At 49.8% G+C, this 22,118-nt stretch overlaps 2 protein-coding genes across 2 annotated transcripts; one reads left to right on the forward strand and one right to left on the reverse strand.

The window, feature by feature from the left end:
• Positions 1-4,983: 4,983 nt before the first annotated feature.
• Positions 4,984-8,376, forward strand: LOC125341996 (olfactory receptor 2V2). The gene is made up of 2 exons (XM_048334137.1): positions 4,984-5,090; positions 7,408-8,376. Exon 2 carries the CDS (start codon positions 7,429-7,431, stop codon positions 8,374-8,376), a length of 948 nt encoding a protein of 315 aa, XP_048190094.1. The 5' UTR covers positions 4,984-5,090; positions 7,408-7,428.
• Positions 8,377-13,677: 5,301 nt separating this feature from the next.
• LOC125342010 (T-cell-specific guanine nucleotide triphosphate-binding protein 2-like) lies at positions 13,678-14,925 on the reverse strand. Its single transcript, XM_048334145.1, has one exon. It carries the CDS (start codon positions 14,923-14,925, stop codon positions 13,678-13,680), a length of 1,248 nt encoding a protein of 415 aa, XP_048190102.1.
• Between the last annotated feature and the right edge of the window lie 7,193 nt (positions 14,926-22,118).

Genomic DNA, 22,118 nt, shown 5'->3' on the forward strand with positions numbered 1-22,118 from the left:
TCTCTACCGTGTCAGCAAAGCCTTTCCTCAATGTCCGTAAACCTAAAACCACGCTTCCAGCCCTAATTGCTTTTCTCCCTTAGGTTTCCCGTGGCTTGCGAAACAACCTAAGGGAGGCTGCATCTTCTTTGTGTGGAGTTGTAGTCTCCTGTGTTCCCTGCCCATGGTCTGGCTCCTGCCATGCCCCTGAGATCTGATCCGTGTTGTATTCTCATAAACATTGTGCAGAGCGCAGCCCCTCAGGAATCCATCCTAGCGTCTCGCATACTTCTTTTCCTGTTGCCTTCAGGCCCTCCGGCTGAGGGTCCAGTTCACCTTTTCTTTTTCAGGTGATAACTAACGACATAAAGGAATCCACCGTGTCTGTAGAGTATTCTCTCGGGAGGATGGGATGGCATTATACCCCACATCGTCCCTCTCCTTCCAAACCCTTTACCTCCACTTCGTCTCACTCATCTTCTGTTCCCCCATGGTGGGCCCCCCAAAAGCCCAGATCTGAGCCCAATCAAGAGAGAAGAAAGAGGACAGGAAAGGGTTAGGAAGGAGAGGAAAGCAGAGGTGGAGATCCAAGGGAGAGAACTAAGGGAAAGAGTGTGGAGATAAATAACACTGAGAGGTGAATGGTCCTCAAGAAAAAAAAAAAAAGAGGAAAGTGAAACTCATTCTAATGGAGGCAGACAACAGAAGGAAGGAAAACAATTAAACATATAGCAATGAATGAAAAGGGACAGACAACCAGTAAGAGGTCACAGGAGAGAGATCCTCACTCACCTCCCAGGGCAAGAAAACCAATTCAGCGGAGGCGTTTCTCGGATCAGAACAATCCCATCATCCTTCTGGGTTTCCACTTGCTAGGTGAGACAGGGTGAGGAATAGAAAAGCCGTTCCTCTAGCTCTGACCTCCTTCCTCGCCTCCCCGTCGGTGCCCATGGCCTCTCATCCGGGCGGACTCTCTAGTGCGGACATAGGCTTACATCAGCAGCCACAAACCCTGTGTGCACCCGAATCCACCCACTGCAGCCAGCCCGCTGCGTCCCACCTCAGCTGCAGAATGATATCCCACCGCCCAGGTAAGTACTGAATATAGAGACTGCAGAAGGTGAAGCCAGTGACTCCCATGAGAGCCCCAGACTCCAGCCCAGGAACCAGATCTCCCAAGCTCTCAATTACAGACTCAGTATCAGTGCCTGGGGACACGAGCAGGGGAAGGGGCCAGTGGGGACAGAGCGAGGAAGCCTCCCCAGAGGTCAGGGTCAGCCAGGGTCAGCCAGAGCACAGGAATATAGGAAGCTTGGAAATGTTTCTTGATGCCGTAAGGTATAAGGTCTGGATTGGTAGTCTGCGTGTAGAAGGTCTGCTTAGAGACCAGTCCTTAATATCTCTAAAAAGTAGTCAGCTGCCGGGCATTGGTGGCTCATGCCAGTAATCCTAGCTACTCAGGAGGCTGAGATCTGAGGATTATGGTTCGAAGCCAGCTTGTGCAGGAAAGTCCATGAGACCCTTATTTCCAATTAGCCACCCAAAATCCAGAAGTGACATCGTGGCTCTAAGTGGTAGAACATTAGCCTTGAGCAAAAGAGCTCAGGGACAGCGTCCAGGCCCTGAGTTCAAGCTCTACGACCACCACCACCACCACTAAGAACTACAAAAAAGGAGCCAGCTTTTGGATAGGCAACCACTTTAGGGTCAGTTAGGCCTAAAGACACTAAACCATCGGACGTACGGAAAATGAAAAGATATAACTAATGTAGTTAAGTAAAATATAATTAGTATAAAGAGGTAAATGTGATCTGCAGGGATGTAGAATTATCATTGAAATTCAACATCCATTCAAGATCAGGCTCACAGCTAACTATGGATGGAAGAACTTACACTTTTCTTTGTTTCTACTCTTATGTACATGGCAATTCTCTTGAATACATGTTTGAAATTCATATATCTAGGAACAAGCCTAACATAAGATAGACAGAAGGTCATTTGGATGTCTGTGGTGCAAGCCTATAATCCTAGGTACTCAATAAAAAAAAAAAGCAAGAAGCAGAGCCTATGGCTCAAGTAGTAGAGCAGTAGCCTTCATCTCCTCTTCATCTTTGATCATCTCCATCAATCTCCTCTTTGTCTTTGCCTCAATCGAACTAAATAGACCCATCCATTGAATCTGAATTCATTTTTTATATTTGCATTCTAAGCTTTCATTTATTTTATTTTGGCAAAATACTGTTGACTTATGAAATTACCTGTATTCTTTTTTTTTTTGTCCTCTTTCAGAGTAGCAAGCAATGTTTTACAGTCCACAAATATCTGGACCTTTGTTGAATGTGATTATTCTTGCTTTATCCCATTGTTCCTTTTTTAGTTTCTGGGGCTTGAACTCAGGGCCTGAGCACTGTCCCTGAGCTTCTTTTTGCTCAAGTTAGCCCTCTACCACTTGAGCCACAGCGCCACTTCCAGCTTTTTCTGTGCCTGTGGTACTGGGGAATCGAACCCAGGGCTTCATGTACGCTAGGCGAGCACTCTCCCACTAGGCCACATTCCCAGCCCTTCCCTGAGATTCTTTTGCTCAAGGCTAGCGTTCACAGCTCCACTTCCAATTTCTGGTGGTTCATTGAAAAGTCTCACACACTTTCCTACCCAGTCTGACTTGGAACCACAATCCTCAGATCTCAGCCTCCTGAGTAGCTAGGATGACAGGCGTGATCAGCGGTGGCGGCCTTTCATTCCGTTCTTCTCTCTCAGCATCTTTCTGTGAGTTGTTCTCTTTGATCCGATTGTGGACCCCATGTCACCATCAGACTCCTGGCTCCTGTCACCCCAGGGGCTCCTCCCTGGTGCATTTTAGGTCTGTTGACTTGTCCATCTCCATGCCTGCCTTGTGAGCTCCTCCAGAGTGAAAACAAGCTCATCCATCTTCCGTTTCCAGTGAGCAGCAGAGACGCTCCTTGAACCGGAAGGCAGAGCTGTGATGATAGTCACACACACACACACACACACACACACACACACACACACACAAAATGTAGAGCCCTTACCAGTGGGTTGGGCCTGCAGAGGTCTGTTTTGGTGGGAACGTGAACAGCTGAGCCCCCATGAGGACCAAAGGAGCTGGAACCACTCCACTGCACCGCGTCGAGTAGCTGCCACTCAGCAACACCAGCCAGGCCACGAGACTCAGGTCCCAGCCTCTTACAGCCGCTCCAAGAACCAGTGTGACTCAACACGGAAGCCCGGAAGCTTCCAGAAACCAGGAGCCCAAGCCCATGGGCACAAAGAGAACGAGGACCCACAGAGCACTAGGGAGGTTGCTCTGCCGCCCAGATCCACACAAAAGCTGTGCCTGTATTTCAGGTGTCTTCGCTAACCGTTGTGTTTGTCAAAGGCACCCCAATGTCTTGTCCACAATGGTTGGAAGGTGTTCTTTTTTCCCTTTTGTTTGTGCTGGGCTGGGGCTTGAACTCGGGACCTGGGCATTCTCTCACTGATCTTTTATGGTCAAGGCTAGTGCTGTACCGCTGAAGCACAGCACCATTTCTGGCTTTTTGGTGATTAAGTGGAGATTTAAGAGACTCTGGGAGTTCCCTGCCCAGCTGGCTTGGAACCATGATCTTCAGAGCTCAGTCTCCTGAGTAGCTAGAATTACAGGCAGAAGCCACTGGCTCCTCCAGGCTTGGAAATTGCTCTTTTAATTGTGATTTTTTAACTGCAAACAAGATCTGATGTTCAAGCTATTAAATGTACTCAAATATGCCTAACTTTTTAAATGTAATGTGTATTAATTGTACAAAGTGGTTTCGTTGGGGATGGGTGTTAGTAGCTCATGCCTATAATCCTAGCTACTCAGGAGGCTGAAATCTGAGGATCATGGTTCAAAGCCAGCCAAGGGCAGTTAAGTCCATGAGACTCTTATCTCCAATAAACTTCTCAGAAAAAGGTGGAAGTGGTACTGTGGTTCAAGTGGTAGAGTGCTAGCCTTGAGCACAGAGAGGTTCGGGAACAGCACCTAGGCCCTGAGGTCAAGCCCTTAGGACTGGCAAAAAGAAAGGGGGGGGGAGTGATGGGGTTTCATTGGGATACATCCACCAATAAGTACACCTGTCGCTTCATTTTTCAATCTCTGTCCCTTCATGTTTTCTCTCTTCCCTTGTGCATATTTATTTTTATTATCTCAGTTTGATTCTGAAAATATAAACAGATGTGTATAAAAAAAAAGTTCCTTCTTACACGAGGCAGAGCGTAGTATGTGTACAACTTTTGCACCTGGCTTTTCTTCGCTCATATCTTTATGATCACTCAAATACAGAAGGTAAGAATCCTTCATGATGTGTGTGTGTGAGAGAGTGTGTGTGTGAGTGTGTGTGTGTATACATATAACAATAGACTACTCTCTTGTTAGAGATTTCCTCCCACTCTCCCCACTGGGCATCCTCTTGGTCTTATTCCCAAGATTCTGCACTCTATCTCTCTAATTATAAGCCTGGGAGCTCCGTTTCCGGGGTGGGCGTTTGTGGGCTCTCGTGGGAGTCACTGGCTTCACTTTCCCGCTTGGTCCCTGGCGCTCAGGACTGAGCACTGTGTGGGCAGCGGAAGCGAGAGGGAGCTGTGCCGCTCAGGCGAGAGGCAGGTGGATTGTGGAAGTGGAGAGTGGTGGAGAAGTGAAGAGCGGATGCACCCATGCTGCTTCTCCCCACCGCATCTCTATTTTTTGAATTGATACATAGCAATTGCACACATGGAGGGATACAGTGCTCGTTTCATGTCTGTGCAGCATGTGATGATCAGATCCAGGTGATGGGTATGTCCTTCACTTAAAATATTTACCATTTCTTTGACTTGTCCATTGTGAGAATGAGCTATTGTCTGTCTAAATCCTACCGTTAGAGAGTTCCCAAGGTGACCAGGGAATTAGAGCTGAGAGATTGGTGGGGGAGGCAGGGGTAGGAAAGGAGATCTGAGCTGTGGAGGGTAGCCATTTCCTGTCCCCTCTCACCTCGTCAGTACAAACACAGGAAAAGGATGATGAGATTATTTTGCTAGTAGATATTTCTCCACCGAGTATCTGGGCAGAACTATTTCCTGAAGGCATCCACCCAAAAGTAAGTATCTCTTTCCTGTCACTGTCCCCTTCTTCTCTTCGCAGTTCCTACGATTGGTTGTTGGTCCATTTTCCCATTTCTATTTTTGTAGAAGCTCTTCCTCCTATTGTCTGCCTTTGTCAAGGTTTTGTTGGTGTTTTCCATTTTTGTTTTGTTGGGAGCAGTTGGGCTTGGGGCACTCACTGTTCCTATACAACTGCCCCTCGGCAAGCTCTCTTATCATCCTCTTCCTTTTCTTCTCAGTCTTTCCTTCCTTCTGTCCCTCAGCCTCGATTGGTCTCCAGGATGAGTCCTTCAGTTCAACAGTAATCCACAACAGGAAGACAAAGTGTGAGTGAAGACTGAGGAGGTGAGCCGGCAGGAAAAACTGAGGACTGATAAAGAACATGGAGTCATTTCATTCCCCCCAAACATACTGTAGACAATATACGGCTTCTGTTGTGCTATGTCAGGAAGGAAAAGGAAGCCATCGAACATGTGACTGAAAGAACTAAAGTTAGACAGCAGGGGGAAAAAAAAACATGCAAGATACAGCAAGGATTTCTCAATGTTGTTTTGTAGAATCAGATTGTTATTCTTCCAACTGAGAGGAGACTACCATGCCAGGCACAATTCATGACCAAACGTAGCCTCAAGAGAACACAGGTTCTGGTTAAGAAAGCAGAAAACAAAAAGAGCCCTATGAATAAATGCAGCAGCATGCTGCGGTGTTTCCTTCTATGAGAGCACAAGGCAGGGAAGGAACAGGAGGAGAGGGTGAAGGATTTCAACTTGAAAGACGGTGTTGATGGAGAGCTCACTGGGAAGGTGAGGGGGTGGGTGAACCAAGTGGGGAAAGCCTCTGAGAGGAAGGAACCGTGAGCACCAAGAGCCTTCTGGCCAACGTCTGCTTGCGGTGAGAGAGGGACCAGGACGTAGCCAGTGACATGGGAGTGGAAGGAATTCTGGGGCGAGCAGGAGGAGAGGAGATCCAAACAGTCGTGGAGGACTCACTGATCGGTCTTGCTTTCATTCAGAGGACGCTTTGCCAATAGATTGAGGGTCAGGAAAGATTTCAGGAGTTAAGTCCAGTGAGGGGGCCGTTAGGACAGCCAGGGGGAGGGACAATGACCACAGTGTTTCCAGGTAGGGCTGGAAGGGTTGAAAGGGGTCCGGGGGTGGCTATGTTTCAGAAGCCTGCAGACATTCAGATAATAAAATCTATGCCTGAGGGAGAAGCAGAGAATACACTGGGGGTGTTGTCCCAGCAACTAGATAGACTGTCACTGGGTTGGAGGAAGTGGGGAGAGTGGGTATTGTCAGGGAGACCAAGAGCTCTGCTTGTCCACTTCAGCTAGGACAAGCAGGACATTCGGGAGAGATGCTGAACACACAGGAGGTTTGGAGGAGCAAGGGTCTGGGTTCAAAAGGGTTGCCCCAAATAGGAAGACAAAGGTCCTCTGATCCACATAGTACTAGCACAAGTCAGACCCTCCCTAAAGTTTCCACATGAAACCTTGTCATTCCCTTAAGGAATAAGCCTCTCTCCCTTCCACCAAGTTCACAGTCACACCAACAGGGGCTCAGAGCCGCGGGGCAGCTCCACAGCGAGTTGCCACAGAGTCTTAGATCCAAGGCTCCAAGCTTCCTTGAAAGTTTTCTTGATGGTATATTCTGCTCAAACAAAGACAGCTTTTTCTAGAAATAGTCACATGTTTAGGTATAAGTGAGCTGTGTTTCTGCCGAGAGAGAACAGTGTGGAGCAAGTTAGAGAAGAAGAGAGAGACAGTGAGAGAGACAGAGGCCCTCAGAAAGTGAGTGTGTGTTCTCTTAGGGCAAGGGGGTTGGGGAGTAGTGTTCTTCAGCCAAGGAGAAGAAATGGTCTTTGTTCTGTTATTGGTCAATCTCTATGGCAGACAGAGCAAGGGTAGTACCTGAAAGCTGGATGCATAGTGGTTCGTTTCTGTAGAAAACTCCTTCAGTATCACACCTGGATAAACTGGCTTTGTCCATGTTAAGGTAAGACCAGATTTCTGGGTGCTTTCTAGGAGCGGCTTGGTGGTAGAATGCTTCTCTAGCATGTAAGAAGCACTGAATTGCAGCCATAGTATTGAGGAAGGAAGGAAGGAAGGAAGGAAGGAAGGAAGGAAGGAAGGAAGGAAGGAAGGAAGGAAGGAAGGAAGGAAGGAAGGAAGGAAGGAAGGAAGGAAGGAAGGAAGGAAGGAAGGGAAGGAAAGAAGGAAGGAAGAAAGGGAGGGAGGGAGGGAGGGAGGGAGGAAGGAGGGAGGGAGGGAGGAAGGAAAGTTTAGTTCATCCAACACATTCTGTCCATCTGCAGGTTACCAAGAAGGACTGAGCCATGGAGATATGGTGGAACCAGTCATCCACAGACGATTTTATCCTGTTAGGAATCTTCTCCCACAGTCTGACTGATACTGTTCTCTTCTCTATGGTCATGGTAGTCTTCACAGGGGCCCTCTGGGGGAATATTCTCCTCATATTCCTCATCTACATTGATAATCGACTTCATACCCCCATGTACTTCTTCCTCAGTCAGCTCTCCCTCATGGACCTCATGTTGGTTTGCACCAATGTGCCAAAGATGGCGGTCAACTTCCTGTCTGGCAGGAAGTCCATCTCCTTTGTGGGCTGCGGCATCCAAATTGGCTTGTTTGTGTGTCTTGTGGGATCTGAGGGTCTCTTGCTTGGCCTCATGGCTTATGACCGTTACGTGGCCATTAGCCACCCCCTTCATTATCCAGTCCTCATGAATCAGAAGGTGTGTCTGCAGATAGCTGTGAGCTCCTGGGCCTTTGGGCTCATAGACGGCTTGATCCAAATGGTGGTAGTAATGACGTTCCCCTACTGTGGCTTGAGGGTGGTGGACCACTTCTTCTGCGAGTTGCTTTCCTTGTTGAAGCTGGCCTGCGTGGACACGTCCCTGTTTGAGAAGATGGTGTTCGTTTGCTGTGTTCTCATGCTGCTCTTTCCCTTCTCCATCATCGTGGCCTCCTATGCTCGCATCCTGGGAACGGTGCTCCGCATGCGCTCCGCTCAGTCCCAAAAAAAAGCCCTGGCCACCTGCTCCTCCCACCTGACAGCCGTCTCCTTCTTCTATGGGGCAGCCATGTTCATTTACCTGAGGCCCAGACGATACCGAGCTCCTAGCCATGACAAGGTGGTCTCTATCTTCTACACCGTCCTTACTCCCATGCTCAACCCCCTCATTTATAGCTTAAGGAACCGGGAGGTGGTAGGAGCACTGAGGAAGGGCTTGGGCCGCTGCAGGATTGGCAGCCAGCCCTGAACACCGGAGTGCCCTGCTTTGACCAGCCCTCGTCTTATGATCAGGTCAATACTTCCTTCTTTCTCAGGATCAGTGTAATCATCCAGAATGACTCATCCCAAAAGAGGATACCGTTAGGAGAGAAACACAAAGGCGCCACGCCTAGGCACCTGTTCATATTTATAGAACATAATGTACATACTGAAACAAACTCCACCATATGGAAACAAGAGACTTTGTTGTTGTTGTTGTTGTTTGGTTTTTAGTTTGGGGATAGCTCTGTCTTCTTTACCTTATGTATGGTGTAGTCACGTCTATCTTCAAGAGGGGAGAGGAGAGGGTCAGCCACTCAAGGGAAAAGGGGGAGCTCATTGGACAGGGATGAAAATGAGTTGTGGGTGGGAGGGAGGGGCTGGGAGAGAGGGAGAGAAGGAAAGGCACTCACTACCTGACTCGTGTAACTGTAATCCCTCTGTACATCACCCCCTTTATAATAACGATAAAGTAAATTTTAAAAAAAGAAGAAGAAGAAATCATGGCCGGGTCCTGGTGGCTAATACCTGTACTCCATTCTAGTGATTCAGGAAGCTGAGATCTGAGAATCGAAAATGAAAGCCAGCCAAAAGGAAAGTCTGTGAGACTCATCTCCAATTAACTACCAAAAAGCTGGAAATGGAGCTCTGGATCGAGTGGTAAAGCACTAGCCTTGAGCACAAAAGCTAAGGACAATGCCAAAACCCTGAGTTCAAGCCCCAGAACCAGCACCAAAAAAAAATAATAAAATAAAAAGAGTCATGAGGCCTGCAGGGATTAGAAAGAACTTTTTAAACTCGAAATCCATAGCAGATGACTCAATGGCCTTTCCTCCAATCTTTTTGTACATTGATTATTTTATGCAATAAGGAGAGAAAAAGGGCTTTGCACACTCAAACACTGTGAAGAAATAAGACATGGGGATTCTTGTCAACTACTATTTAAAATCAAAATCTCTTTTAGTAGCCACAAATCCTGGGGCTGAACTTCCTAAAATCCACTTGCCATGTATTCAGTGTATTGTGTGGTAGACATCATGATATGGGCTTGATTTGTTGATGGTGATATTGCTGGCATGTAATGTACCCTGTTGCACACAAATCTGTCTTAGACACAAAAAATAAAATCTTCTGGACCGCATAAATCACGCCAATGCAATTCTCTAGTGACATCTCTAATCTTTTTTTTAGCCTAAAGATTATCTCTATGGAATATTCAGAGCAAGGAGAGAATGAGGTAGGTGTGTGTGTGTGTGTGTGTGCGCACCAGTACTGGAGCTTATACTCAGGGCCTAAACCTTGTCGGCTGACACTCCATTAAGCCACAGCTCCACTGCTGGGTTAAATTGGAGCTAAGAGCTTCACAGACTCTCCTGCCTGGGCCGGATTTTCATCAAGATCTTCAGATCTCAGCCTCCTGAGTAGCTAGGATTTCAGGCGCGAGCCACCTGCGGCTGGCAGCTTCAATAAAGTTTCAATGGGGGACAGCAGTGTCGCTCGGTGGTGGGGCATCCTCTTCAAGTACACAAGACAACGGGCTTCACACTACGATCATTTAAAAAGAAAAAAGACCCAGCATGGGAACATGACATCAGACAGGCACCTCGAGGAAATCCTCACCTCAAACGTTCTGTAGGCTTAGAGACCTTGCCTGTGCTCACAATAGATATAGAGAGTAAGGCAGCCATACCAGAAGGAAGAGAAAACAGTCAGGAAATGGCGAGGGGAAAGTGCACGGTCATTAAGCTGAGTTTCTGCAGGTGTGGGAGATGCAGCCCCCAAGAAGGGCAGCTTACAGAGAAAGTGCAGACGGGGGCTTTTCAGGAGACCATGAGGAGAAGGCAATCCTGGCCCAGCAGGCTGCCACCTGGGTGCAGGTATCCCTGACAAATCCCCTAGCAGCGGGAGATGGGCCTGAACCTTCAACCTCACGTGGGATGGCCAGCCATGAACTGAGCTGAAAGAGAGGAGGCAAAGACAGAGATGAAATTGACACCACAGTGCCATTTGCACCAGTCACAGAGGAAAGCCTGGAAACGCAAATCTCACAACCTACCCCATCTAGAAGTGGGAGACACAGAAAGAAGCAGGCTGCCATCCAAACAGGGTAAATCAACGGATGGGTTAAAGTGATACATGGAAAGCTAAAGAAAGGGCTGTGCACAGACTAATCCTGAATGAGTCTGCTCAGCCGCATCCTTGAGGTCCAAATCAGTTTTATTTTCAGAGTCTGGAACCAGACAATCAGGGAATAAATGAAGACCTAAGTTGTAAGTGAGTCCCACCAGCTTCTGTTTGCTCAAGGCTAGCACTCTACCACTTGAGCCAGAGCTCTACTTCTGGCTTTTTCTGTGTATGTGGTGCTGAGGAATCGAACCCAGGGCTTCATGCATGCTAGGCCAGCACTCTACCACTAGGCCACATTCCCAGCCCCTCTTCCTTCCTTCTAACCTGTGCATCCACTGTGCATATAGGACAGATCTGGGCTGGGACTGCCCAGAGGTGTTGGTACAGCGACAATGCCTCAGCAACCCCGGCTCAGAGCTCCCCCTAGTGCTGAAACAGGAAATGTCCACAGGCTTCGGGAAAGGACACGGCCTTAGAACTTCTGGATAATCAGGCACATTCAAAGCTTGTTTAGGAAGATGGGGGTTCAATGCTGACTTTTTTTTTTTCTAATCATGTCACATGCCAGCAAGTATCAAGAGCTTTTAAGAAACCATGACCCTACGTCGTATGCAAAAACAAGTTGCCAGAAACGGACAAACTCTATTCCTTGCACCTAGCTTCCTATTTTTTTATTATGATGTATTTGATGACCTTGCTGTTGCTGTTTATGTGGTACCAAGGAGTCCGACCCAGGGCCTCTTGCATGCTAGGCAAGCATTCTACCACAGAGCCACAATCACAGCCCTAAGGTCACCTCGAAAAACAAAAACAGAAAACCAAAACCAAACAGACTTTGACGCCTGTTCCTGTCTGTCCTCGGGGCTGGCTGGATTCCTGGCCAGCTGGTTTTCTCCTGTGAGTATTTTGTTTCCCCAAGTAGGGAAGGCTAATCATCTCCAACTCTTCTCTCCAAAGAAAACCCCTTCCGGGGTTTTTCAGGGCTGGGCTATGGGCAGAGCTGTACAAACTCAGGAATGGTGTCTGTGAAACGGACATATTTTATATCCCAGAGCCCAGCCCTGCAAACAAAATAACAAGCAATAGGATCTCCGGTTTCGTGTTTGCCTTTTTTCACAGTGATTATCCAAATGTGTCATTGTGTTATCCCTGGCAGAGCCAAGGAAGTTTTCATAGAGATATGAGCTTGAGTCTTGAGAAATAAATGCAGTGTTTGGGGCTTGTGGAGAGAGACAAGAGTGGAATTCAGATGTTTGCATCTTTCTATCACCTCCTCTGACAAGGCTGGGAACATCTGGAGGGGGGAGGGGGGCCGTGACTCCTGGGACTTGAACTCAGAGCCTCGGTGCTAGCCCTGAGGTTTTTTTTGCAGAGGGGGGTGGTGCTGGTGGTGGCGGTGATAGTGGTTACTAGAGGTTAAGAGTCTCATGGAATTTTTCTGTCCTGGCTGGCATGGAACGGTGATCCTCAGGTCTCTGCCTGAGTACCTAGGATTACAGGCATGAGCCATCCAAGCTGACTTCATGTAGAAACGAGAAAACAGTGACCCCTATCCAACATAGCTCAGGCTCCTGCATCAGTGTGAGGAACCATAAATTCCCTAGAGAGCCTAGGGGAGCTACCTTTGTGACCTGTCTGTAGTCCCTCTCCCTCCTCTGCCTCCCATCTCTCAAGCCCTCTCATCAAGGTCGTCCTGCTCCCCCAACCCTCTGCTCTTTCTTACTTTGTGTTCTCTAGTGAGACTCGTTCTGCAGGCCACCACCACCACCCCCACCTTGCCTATCCCCTCTCTTTCTTTCCCCAGACCCTTGCCAGCAACAGAACAGGTACCTTCCTTCCTTGTCTACATACTAGGCTCTCTGCCCTCGCCCTCCCCGTCACCCTCAACTCCAGAGTCAGGACTCCTTGTCTGTTCTATTCTCCGCTTTTTCTGCCTTTTCCAGAAAAGCCAAGTGCTCAGTCGATAGCGGGGAAAGGACCAAAGCAGATTCCACGGCATACTTTTCTGTTAGACATTTGTCCGTGATCTCGTATTTACTGGACTTCCCTGATTTGGGTGAGAAAGGTATTGATATTGTGACTAGGCAGGGAGGGGAAAAAATGATCAGGAAAAGTATGACAACAATGTACAGCTCCCATCTTGACTGGAACACGTTGCTTATTCCCTGAACAAATGATGCTGCACGTGAAGTGAGTCACTTAGGTATCCGGATAACGAAAGGGCAGAAAGGGAACTCAACAGACCAATGGAACTTTATTTTGAGGATGAAAGCAGGAGAGGGGTGACAGGGTCTTCCGGAGGGACGACAGCGCGCTCTCTTCCAACCGAGGTCTCCTCTTATTAGGCAGAGATCGCAAAGTCAAGTGGCATCGTTTATGACGGGAGAGGGCATGATGGAAACAGAGGAAAAGGCTCTTTGCACAGAGATGGCGTGTTATCATGAGTAATAGAGAAGGATTTGTGCTTGTTTTGTTTCGTCGGTCACAGGGCTTGAACTCACGGCCTGAGCACAGTGCCTGAGCTCTTTTTCTCAAGGCTAGCACCTTCCCATGTAGAGCCACAGCGCCACTTCTGGTTTTCTGGTGATTCATTAGAGACAACGTCTCAAGGATTCCCCTCCCCCCACCAGGCTGGATTCGAACTGTGATCCTCAGATCTCAGCCTCCTGAGTAGCTAGGATGACAGACACGAGCCGGCTGGGAAAGGGCTTTTAACAGCATCTATTTGTAGCACGCATGTGGACACGCAGTGTGGCCCTGGGTTCACAGGTTATCTCTTTTACAGCCACGGGGTGGGTTTGGGGAAGGGGAAGGAAGACAGTTGAGTGGAATCAGCAGTCAGGACAGTTCTAAGCGATAGCTGTTGAGGGGAAAGGTGAGCGTTTTTTCCATTAAGTCCTTCTCCATCAGATACATTGGAAGACTACCTATGACGTGCCGTGACTGACTGAAAGCTGAGGGTCCCCTCATGACTGGTCACTACTGTCCTTATGCTAGCAAACCAGGTGAATACGTTCAGGAACTCAGTCTGTAGTGACCCAGAGAACATGGCGATGAGGATACAAAGGAGCCAGGGGCCTTCCTGCATTAGACAGCTCATTCTTCCACACAAGATCTAACATCCGCTTTCCAGTGCCTGAGGCCGCCTAGGCCACGCCACGCCTTACTTCATCTTCTGCATAAGAAGCAGGGCATCCTCGGCCACGGTGTCGAGGAATTTCCGGCGCAGAAAGTAGTTTTTCAGAAACTGCAAGACCGCAGATGGAACCCCTCCATCCACGGAACAGATGGCTTCTCCACAGCGCATGGCTTTGGCTCCTATGCTGTCATCCCGAACAAGGGCCCAGAAATCCGTAGACTTCGTGTCTCTCTTGAGAGCCTCCACAGTGGCACCCAACTTCTGAGCGATCTCTTCAAGGGACTTATCATCCAAACCAAAATAGTCTCGGTAAAGCTTCAAGCACTTTTCTTGCTCGGGCAGATCAAAGCCGCTGGCGAAAGGCATGAAGGGGATGAGGGCTAGGACCCCTGACTTCAGGGCTTCCAGCCAGATCTCCCCTTGGAGGAACTCTTTCTTCATGTCAATGTACTCCTTGCAGAAATTGGGCAACAGGAGCACAAAAGTGTGTCGCTTATGGGCAGGCAGGTCCCTCAGCAAGGTCTCCTCCAGTCTGGGGAAGTCAAAATCTTCGAGATCAAAGTTGGAGATCAGGAAGATACAGGGATCCGGCACACCGAGGCTGCTGAGGTTTTCCAGGCAGTTGTCTCGAATCTGCTGGAGAACTCGCTCCTTTTGGAAGGACTTGGGCTTGGTTCTCTGCTCGTTGTACAAGTCACTATCCACCTTGCTTCTGAGGAAGTAGAAGTTCTTCCCCATCTCTGTGATCTTCTGGGCCAGCATGGCATCATTGTGCGTGAAACGAGAGGAAGAAACGAGGAGGAAGAAATCATACTGAGAAAACTGCACGGTTTCCAGATAAGACTCTGGGCTGAATTCGAGAGTGCCGGTCCCAGGGAGATCCCAGAAGATCACATTGAGATATTTGGGGTGTTGATAGGGGGTTTTCTTCATGGTGGTCTCCACAACCCCCACCCTAGCGGACCCCTCTTCTTCGTGACCGAGGCCTCTCAGGGCATTGATGAGGCTGGACTTGCCCGCCCCCGATTCCCCGATCACCGCCACCTGCAAGAGCGCATTTTCTGCTGCACTCAGTGCTTCTTGAAGCATGCCCACCACATCCTTTACGTTCCCTTTGTGCAGGGCTCCTTGAATCCCACTCAAGGTTTCCCGAGCGAGAAGGCCTCCTGACTTGCTGGTGAGCGCGGAGTACTGCGGCAGCAACTCCACAGCCAGCTTCTGAAAGTTCTTCCCGGCCACGTCCTTCATCAGGCGGACTATTGGCTCCTCCATGGCAGTGGGCTGTGGGGGGGGGGGCGTCTGTGGAAAAGGAGAGGGGACAGGGAGACGAAGGGCAGAGTGAGCGTGGAATGGAAGCGTGGGGTCACACTGCTCTACGGCCATGTTGGGATCCAGCCTTTGGACTTGACGGGGGGGACTTGACGCCCTTCCCCCCAGCCCTGGGGGAATGCGGAAGCAGGCTACGGTTCTCTGGGTCCAGAACCAGAAGCACCAGCTTTGCACCCCAACTCTCTCGCCAGCCCAGGCGCCCCCCAGTCTCTCCCTGGCGCGGCGCTTTCGAGTGATCTTAGCTCAAGAGGGGGTCATGTGATAGCTCCCAGCCTATCGGCGTCCTGGCCGATCGCTTTCCCTTCCTATCACTTCCCTTTACCCCCGCCTTAATAAATCAGATAGCTCTGGAAGCTTCTCCGAGACTCGCGTGTGCCTGGCTTTCTTTACCGGTAAGGAGGTGGGCAAGCGTTCTCATTAGGCCGCGCGCACGTGAGGTCAGTGCTGACTCCCCCGCCCCATCCTGGCTATCTGCCGGCCGGGTGACCAGGAGAGAGGATGAGAAAAGGGGGTGGTGAAAAACGTGGCTGAGCCTTGATCCTCACGCCAGGGAAGGCGAACCGAGCCCGACATTTTGGCGCCCACGTGGTTTCGCAACCCACGCCAGGAAGTCCGGCTCCAGACAGACCCTCACGGAATTAGAGTGGAAACTCTGGGACGCGCGGTCCTCCCACCCAGGTCAAAAAGGGGATGGGACACGTTCAAAGTAGGCGAGGTCATTCGCCCCTTGAAATCCTGAAGTTCACCCTCCAAAACGCGGGGATGAATATCTCAGAACCATGTGCCGTGCTTATTTGGCAGGAGCTAAATCTCAGGGTCCCGTGGCTAACTGGAGCCAACCCACTCTCGTGGGAAACTTGGGACCAGCTAGAGCGGGAATTACAAGAGGCAGAATGGGGAGGAGAACTCCCACTGCGAGCCATTAAGACCCTCAAGACTTGCTTCTCCTCGGACACAGGGGGGAGTCCCTGGATTCGGGAGAGGGCAGCCGGAGGGAATTTTGATCCGGAGGGGTCCCCGACGCCCCGCTCCGAGTGGCCCAGGGACAAACGCACGCTTGGTCCCCGGGACCCCAATCCAGATGCTGCTCCCGCGGCAGCCGCCGGCTCGCTACCCCTCCCCCACGGGAGGCTCGGCTCGGCTCCATACATATGCAGATTTTGGCAGCCCGCCGTCGAGCACAAACGGCCTGGCCGATTTTAAGTTCAGAGCCCTTACCCCTTCATGGGAGTTGCAGGAAACTACAGATTTCCATGAGTTCAAGAGGCCTGTGACAAGGTTCAGAAAGTATACCCCTTTAAGATCTTGGGGGAAGAGCTTAAACTAGACTCTGTGTGCCCCCTTAAGCCCCAGTTATCCTTCCAGCCATCTTATGCTCTGGTGAAGATGCAAAGACTGTTGGGGGAGATTAATTGGCTAAGACCCTGGCTTCACCTGCCTACAGAGGAGCTGCTTCCGCTCCATGACTCTTTGAAGGGCAAAGCGCCCACTGATGTTAATTACAATAACTCCATCACTTCAAACAGCCTTCCAGAAAATCCAATTGGCCCTAAATAGGGCACAGCTGGCACGCTACAAGCCTGAGTGCCCACTTTGCCTTTGGATCCTCCCCGGGTCTGAACTTTCCTCGACTGCTATTACCCAATCAGGCGAGCCTCTTCAATGGGTGCACGCATCAGTGGGAGGAGTTCCCAGAGTTTATTCCCAGCTAGACCAGCTAGCTGACTTGGTAATTAAGGGTAGGGATACTTCCCTGAGACATTATGGGCGAGATCCCGATGTGCTAACTATTCCCTACCGGTTGTCAGATTTTGAATGGGTCAGAAGGAATAATGCACATGTGTCCAGTGCCCTGGAGGGCTTTTTGGGCAAGGTAGATTGCCACTATGGCACCTCGAGGTGGGTGACCTCACTTTCCAGGCTACAATGGACACCTCCTGTGCTTTTCTCTACCAAGCCTCTTGTCAAGGTTGCCAATGTGTTTACAGATGGGGGACGAGCCGGCTCTGCCATAGTGGTGTGCTCCGCCTCGCCCCCTGCCGGTGGGAAAGAAAACACCCATTACTTTGAAGCCATCACCGACTCTGCACAATTTAAAGAATTGTACGCAGTCGCCCTGGCACTGACCCATGTCAAACAGCCAATGAACTTGTTTTCTGATAGTCTGTATGTGGTTAATTTGCTACCCAACCTGGTATGTTCATACATTAAATTAGATGAAAACCCAATCACTCCTCTGATGATCCAAGTCAGGTCTCTGTTAAAAGAGCAGGGTGAGCCTATACTTTTACAGCACCTTCGTGGACACCAAGGACTGCCTGGGGACCTGGCACAAGGTAATCGTATGGCTGACCAGCTGGCCACTAATGGAACCATCATAGCTCTGGCCATTGTACAACCTCAAAACCTTCAAATAGCCAAAGGACTCCATGAGCCTACTCACTTAAATTGGAGAGGGTTACATCAGAGATTTCCTTCAATTCCTATAAAAGACTTAAAAAAGATTATAAGGACTTGCAAATCGTGTATGCCTTTCATGCCGGTCCCTCCCCTGCAATCTCCAGGGGTGAACCCAAGAGGGTTGAAACCTAACGTAATTTGGCAGACTGATGTAACCCACTATGCTCCTTTTGGAAGACTAAAATATATATTTATGTCTATTGATACATGCTCTGGCGCGTGTTGGGCCTCTCTGCATATGGAGGAAAGAGCACGGCATGCTGAAAGCCACTTCTTACAATGTTTTGCTATCCTAGGACTGCCTTTACAGGTTAAAACAGATAATGGACCTTATTTCACCAGTAAGCCTTTACAGGCATTTTTCCAAATGTGGAATATTAAACATACCACTGGAATACCATACAACCCAAAGGGTCAAGACATAATTGAGAGGCATAATAAGACCCTGAAGGATCAATTATTAAAACAAAAAGGGGGGAAGCCCCCATGACCAGCTAAAGACAGCGATGTTTACATTAAATATTTTAAATTTCTCAAAGGACCAACCTCTGTCGGCTTTCCAGAGACACTGGTCAAGCCAAACACCCTACTTAAAGGTGGAGGTCCGGTGGAAGGATCCCCTTACAGGGGCATGGCGAGGTCCAGACCCACTTATCAGTGCCGGAAGGGGCTTCGCTTGCGTTTTCCCCACTGGGGAACTGAATCCAATCTGGATACCTGCTAGAGACGTAAAATATTGTTCATCAGAATAGCCACCCAAGGGCACCCGCCCTTGAGGGATGTCTCCCCTTGTTTCCTCTCAGGAAAGCAAAGACCGTGGTGGAATTTTCTATGGAGAAACGGGAAAGCCTGCCTGTACCAGCGATGGACCCAGTGTCGGCCCTGTTTCTTCCCTGGACCTTGCCTGGCGCCCTTTGGAGTAATGTTTGCTGTGGCAGCGTGGCCCACAGCCTTGCACAAGGACCCAAGGGGAATTTTGCACGCTGTTGTTCCTTCCTTCACTCCCCCCTTTGCTGCTTATCTTAGGGGTCCCCATTGGAGGGAAATAGGAGCTAAAGGACTTGGACACCTTAATGTTTTATGATAAATGTTTACAATAAGCAAGGGATTGGCACCTTGCTGCAATGTTTACTATAAAGTGTTACTAACCTCAGTTGTTAAGTTACCAGCACCCTGGCTGCCAAATCGCCAGGACCTGAACCTGCCTCTACCTCACCATCGAGGGAAGGAAGAGCCATCTGCGCTACCTTGAGTGACACCAGAATGGACCAGGATTCCTCTATTTCCTATGGACTGAGCCAGATAAGAAACCCTCCGTTGCTTTGTGCCTGTGTTGTAATTGCTCGTGTTACAGTTGCTCATGTCTGCATTTGCCTTGTATTACGATTGCTTATGCTCATGTCTGCTTGATGCTCCCATTTGCATTATGTTTACATTGCCCTGTGCTAGACACATGGGTCTCTTATACTGTAAGCGATAGGCCAGAGCTGTCTAGGTACCAAGTGGCCTTTGGCCTTTTAGCCATATAGGAACCCCATGAGGCTCGTCACTCGACCCCTAGGACCTGCTGCTCACTGAGGTCTGCTGGCATGAGAGAAAATTATCAGGGCTTTCTTTCAAGTGCCAATCCCACTCTCCCCGAGTCCTCTCATCGGGCCCGCCAGCCCGGCAGGAAGGTCAGCCTGAAGAGCTAGGGCGTTAGCCCAAGACGGGTACGACTCCCCATGGGGGTGGGGGGCAACCTAAGACATGGCACGCTCTCAAGTAGGGCACCTCCTGCTGATCAAAGAAAAAAATAAAAAATAAATGTAAAAGGGGCAGATGTTGGGGTCCAGCCTTTGGACTTGATGGGGGACTTGACGCCCTTCCCCCCAGCCCTGGGGGAATGCGGAAGCAGGCTACGGTTCTCTGGGTCCGGAACCAGAAGCACCGGCTTTGCACCCCAACTCTCTCGCCAGCCCAGGCGCCCCCCAGTCTCTCCCTGGTGCGGCGCTTTCAAGTGATCTTAGCTCAAGAGGGGGTCATGTGGTGGCTCCCAGCCTATCGGCGTCCTGGCCGATCGCTTTCCCTTCCTATCACTTCCCTTTACCCCCGCCTTAATAAATCAGATAGCTCTGGAAGCTTCTCCGAGACTCGCGTGTGCCTGGCTTTCTTTACCGGTAAGGAGGTGGGCAAGCGTTCTCGTTAGGCCGCGCGCACGTGAGGTCAGTGCTGACTCCCCCGCCCCATCCTGGCTATCTGCCGGCCAGGTGACCAGGAGAGAGGACGAGAAAGGGGGTGGTGAGAAACCTAGCTGAGCCTTGATCCCCACGCCGGGAGAAGCGACCCGAGCCCGACACGGCCACTTCCTCCTCCCACGCGGATTCGCGCTCCTCTCACCTGTGCTCTCTGCTCCCGCTGCTAGAAAAGACACAGCTTATTCGCTGTGTTCTTGGTTTCCGTATTTGAAGATCACACCTCAGTCCCTCAACCTTCATGGGGGGAAAAAAATCCCCAGAGCGCTCAAATGGTGAAGTCCAGATACTGTGAATATGTAACCTCTGATAGGACAAGGATCGTGGAGGACGTGGCTTCAGGGGGGACTTTGCACTTGATATCTGAACTATCCAGCCGAGCACAAAGGGCATCAACACTAAAGTCCTTCTGAGATGAAGGCAAGAAGGAGGAGGAGGAGGAGGAAGAGGAGGAGGAGGAGGAGGAGGAGGAGGAGGAGGAGGAGGAGGAAGAGCAGAAGGAGGAGGAAGAGGAGGAGGAGGAGGAGGAGGAAGAAGAGGAGGAGCAGGAGAAGGAGGAGGAAGAGGAGGAGGAAGAGGAGGAGGAGGAGGAGGAGGAGGAGGAGGAGGAGGAGAGGAGGAGGAGGAGGAAAGAAGGAAGAGATGGCATGACAACAAAGCAGATTGTGGAGTAAGATCAATAAATACAAAAGGAAGGGTTGAGGACCAAGAAGCTAAAAATGACATGCATTGTCACCAGTGGCTCACACCCGTCATCCTAGCTACACAGGAGGTTGAGATCTGAGGATCACGGTTCAAAGCCAGGCAGGTTCCAGCCTGGACAGGAAAGTTCATGAGACTCTTATCTCCAATGAACTACTAGAAAACTGGAAGTGGGGCTGTGGCTCAAGTAGTAGAGCCTTGAGCTGAAGAGTTCAGGGACAACACCCAGGCCGTTCAAGCCCCACCACTGACAAACAAACAAACAAGGAAAAAAATAGATGCAATGTATTAGCAGGGTGCCACCTGTAATCCTAGCAACTCAGGAAGCTGAGATCAGAGGATCATGGTTCAAAGCCAGCCTGGGCCACAAAGACCATGAGACATTCATCTCCGATTAACCACCCAAAAAATGGCTAAAGTGGAGGTGTGGCTCAAGTGCTAGAGGGCTGGCTTGAGTGAAAATGCCAAGCTACAGTGCCCCGGACTAAGGCAAAGTCCCATGATTGTGAAGAAAGGAAAGGAAAGAAACAAAGGAAGGAAGGAAAGCAAGAAGGAAGGAAGGAAGGAAGGAAGGAAGGAAGGAAGGAAGGAAGGAAGGAAGGAAGGAAGGAAGGAAGGAAGGAAGGAAGGGAAGGGAAGGGAAGGAGAGAAGGAGGGAGGGAAGAAGGGAAGAAGGGAAGGAGGGAGGGAGGGAGGGAGGGAGGGAAAAAGAAAGGAAGAAAGAAAAGAGAGAAAGGAAAAGAGCTGAAAAATACCTTCATCAAAACAAAATGCCAGATTTTGGGGCTGGGGATATAGCCTAGTGGCAAGAGTGCCTGTCTCGGATACACGAGGCCCTAGGTTCGATTCCCCAGCACCACATATGCAGAAAACGGCCAGAAGTGGCACTGTGGCTCAAGTGGCAGAGTGCTAGCCTTGAGCGGGAAGCAGCCAGGGACAGTGCTCAGGCCCTGAGTCCAAGGCCCAGGACTGGCCAAAAAAATAAAAAATAAAAAAAATAAAATGCCAGATTTTGACAATGAATGTTCCACAGATCCCAATAGTTGTGCATACTCCATATTTCTCTGTCTCTTCTGTGTGTGTTTCTCTCATACACACACACACACACGGAGGCATCTTCAGGCACAAGGCTTTCTTGTGTAAATTGAAGGGGGGAATGAAGAGTTAGGGTGAACCCTATTTTCAGGCAGCCCCCGTTTTGTTGTCTGTTTAAACTATGAGCAAACCCAGGACAAGCTTATTAGGGCCCAGCTGGTCAAGAACTCTAACCGCCTGGGATTGCTTAACTCTAACCGCCCCCAGAATGCCTCGAACCCTGAGCCAATCAGATTTGTACCTGTGTCCTAATCTTGCTTGCTTGAACACCTGATTGTTGTAACTTTGTTTTTTGCTGCTGCGGCTTCTTCCTAACCTCCGCTATGTCAGTGGGTAGGACGAGGCCCACTTGAATATAGCCTTGCCTTGCTATTGCATTTCGGAACGTCTGAGTCTCGGTGGCCTTCTTGGTGGTCGTTTCGCAACTTGGCATAACATAAATAAGATGTGACCCCCATCAGAACCTACCCTCAGCCTCCCAAGTTAAACACAGCCAGCCCCATTCTCCCCCCTGCAGGTGCAGTTTTCTACCTCACAGATCCAGAGAGATTTCTGAGTCGAAGCTGAGACTGGAGGCTTCCAGCAAAGCAGCAGACGCCACCGAGGCGCAGCTCTCGACGGGGGGAAGAGAAGGAAATGCTGGAG

This window comes from Perognathus longimembris, chromosome 25, assembly GCF_023159225.1.
Source record: "Perognathus longimembris pacificus isolate PPM17 chromosome 25, ASM2315922v1, whole genome shotgun sequence".
Classification (NCBI taxonomy): domain Eukaryota; kingdom Metazoa; phylum Chordata; class Mammalia; order Rodentia; family Heteromyidae; genus Perognathus; species Perognathus longimembris.

Bases quoted from the DNA above. Each gene is read 5' to 3' on its own strand.
- LOC125341996 (XM_048334137.1), top strand. From the start codon at position 7,429: ATGGAGATATGGTGGAACCAGTCATCCACAGACGATTTTATCCTGTTA.
- LOC125342010 (XM_048334145.1), bottom strand. From the start codon at position 14,925: ATGGAGGAGCCAATAGTCCGCCTGATGAAGGACGTGGCCGGGAAGAAC.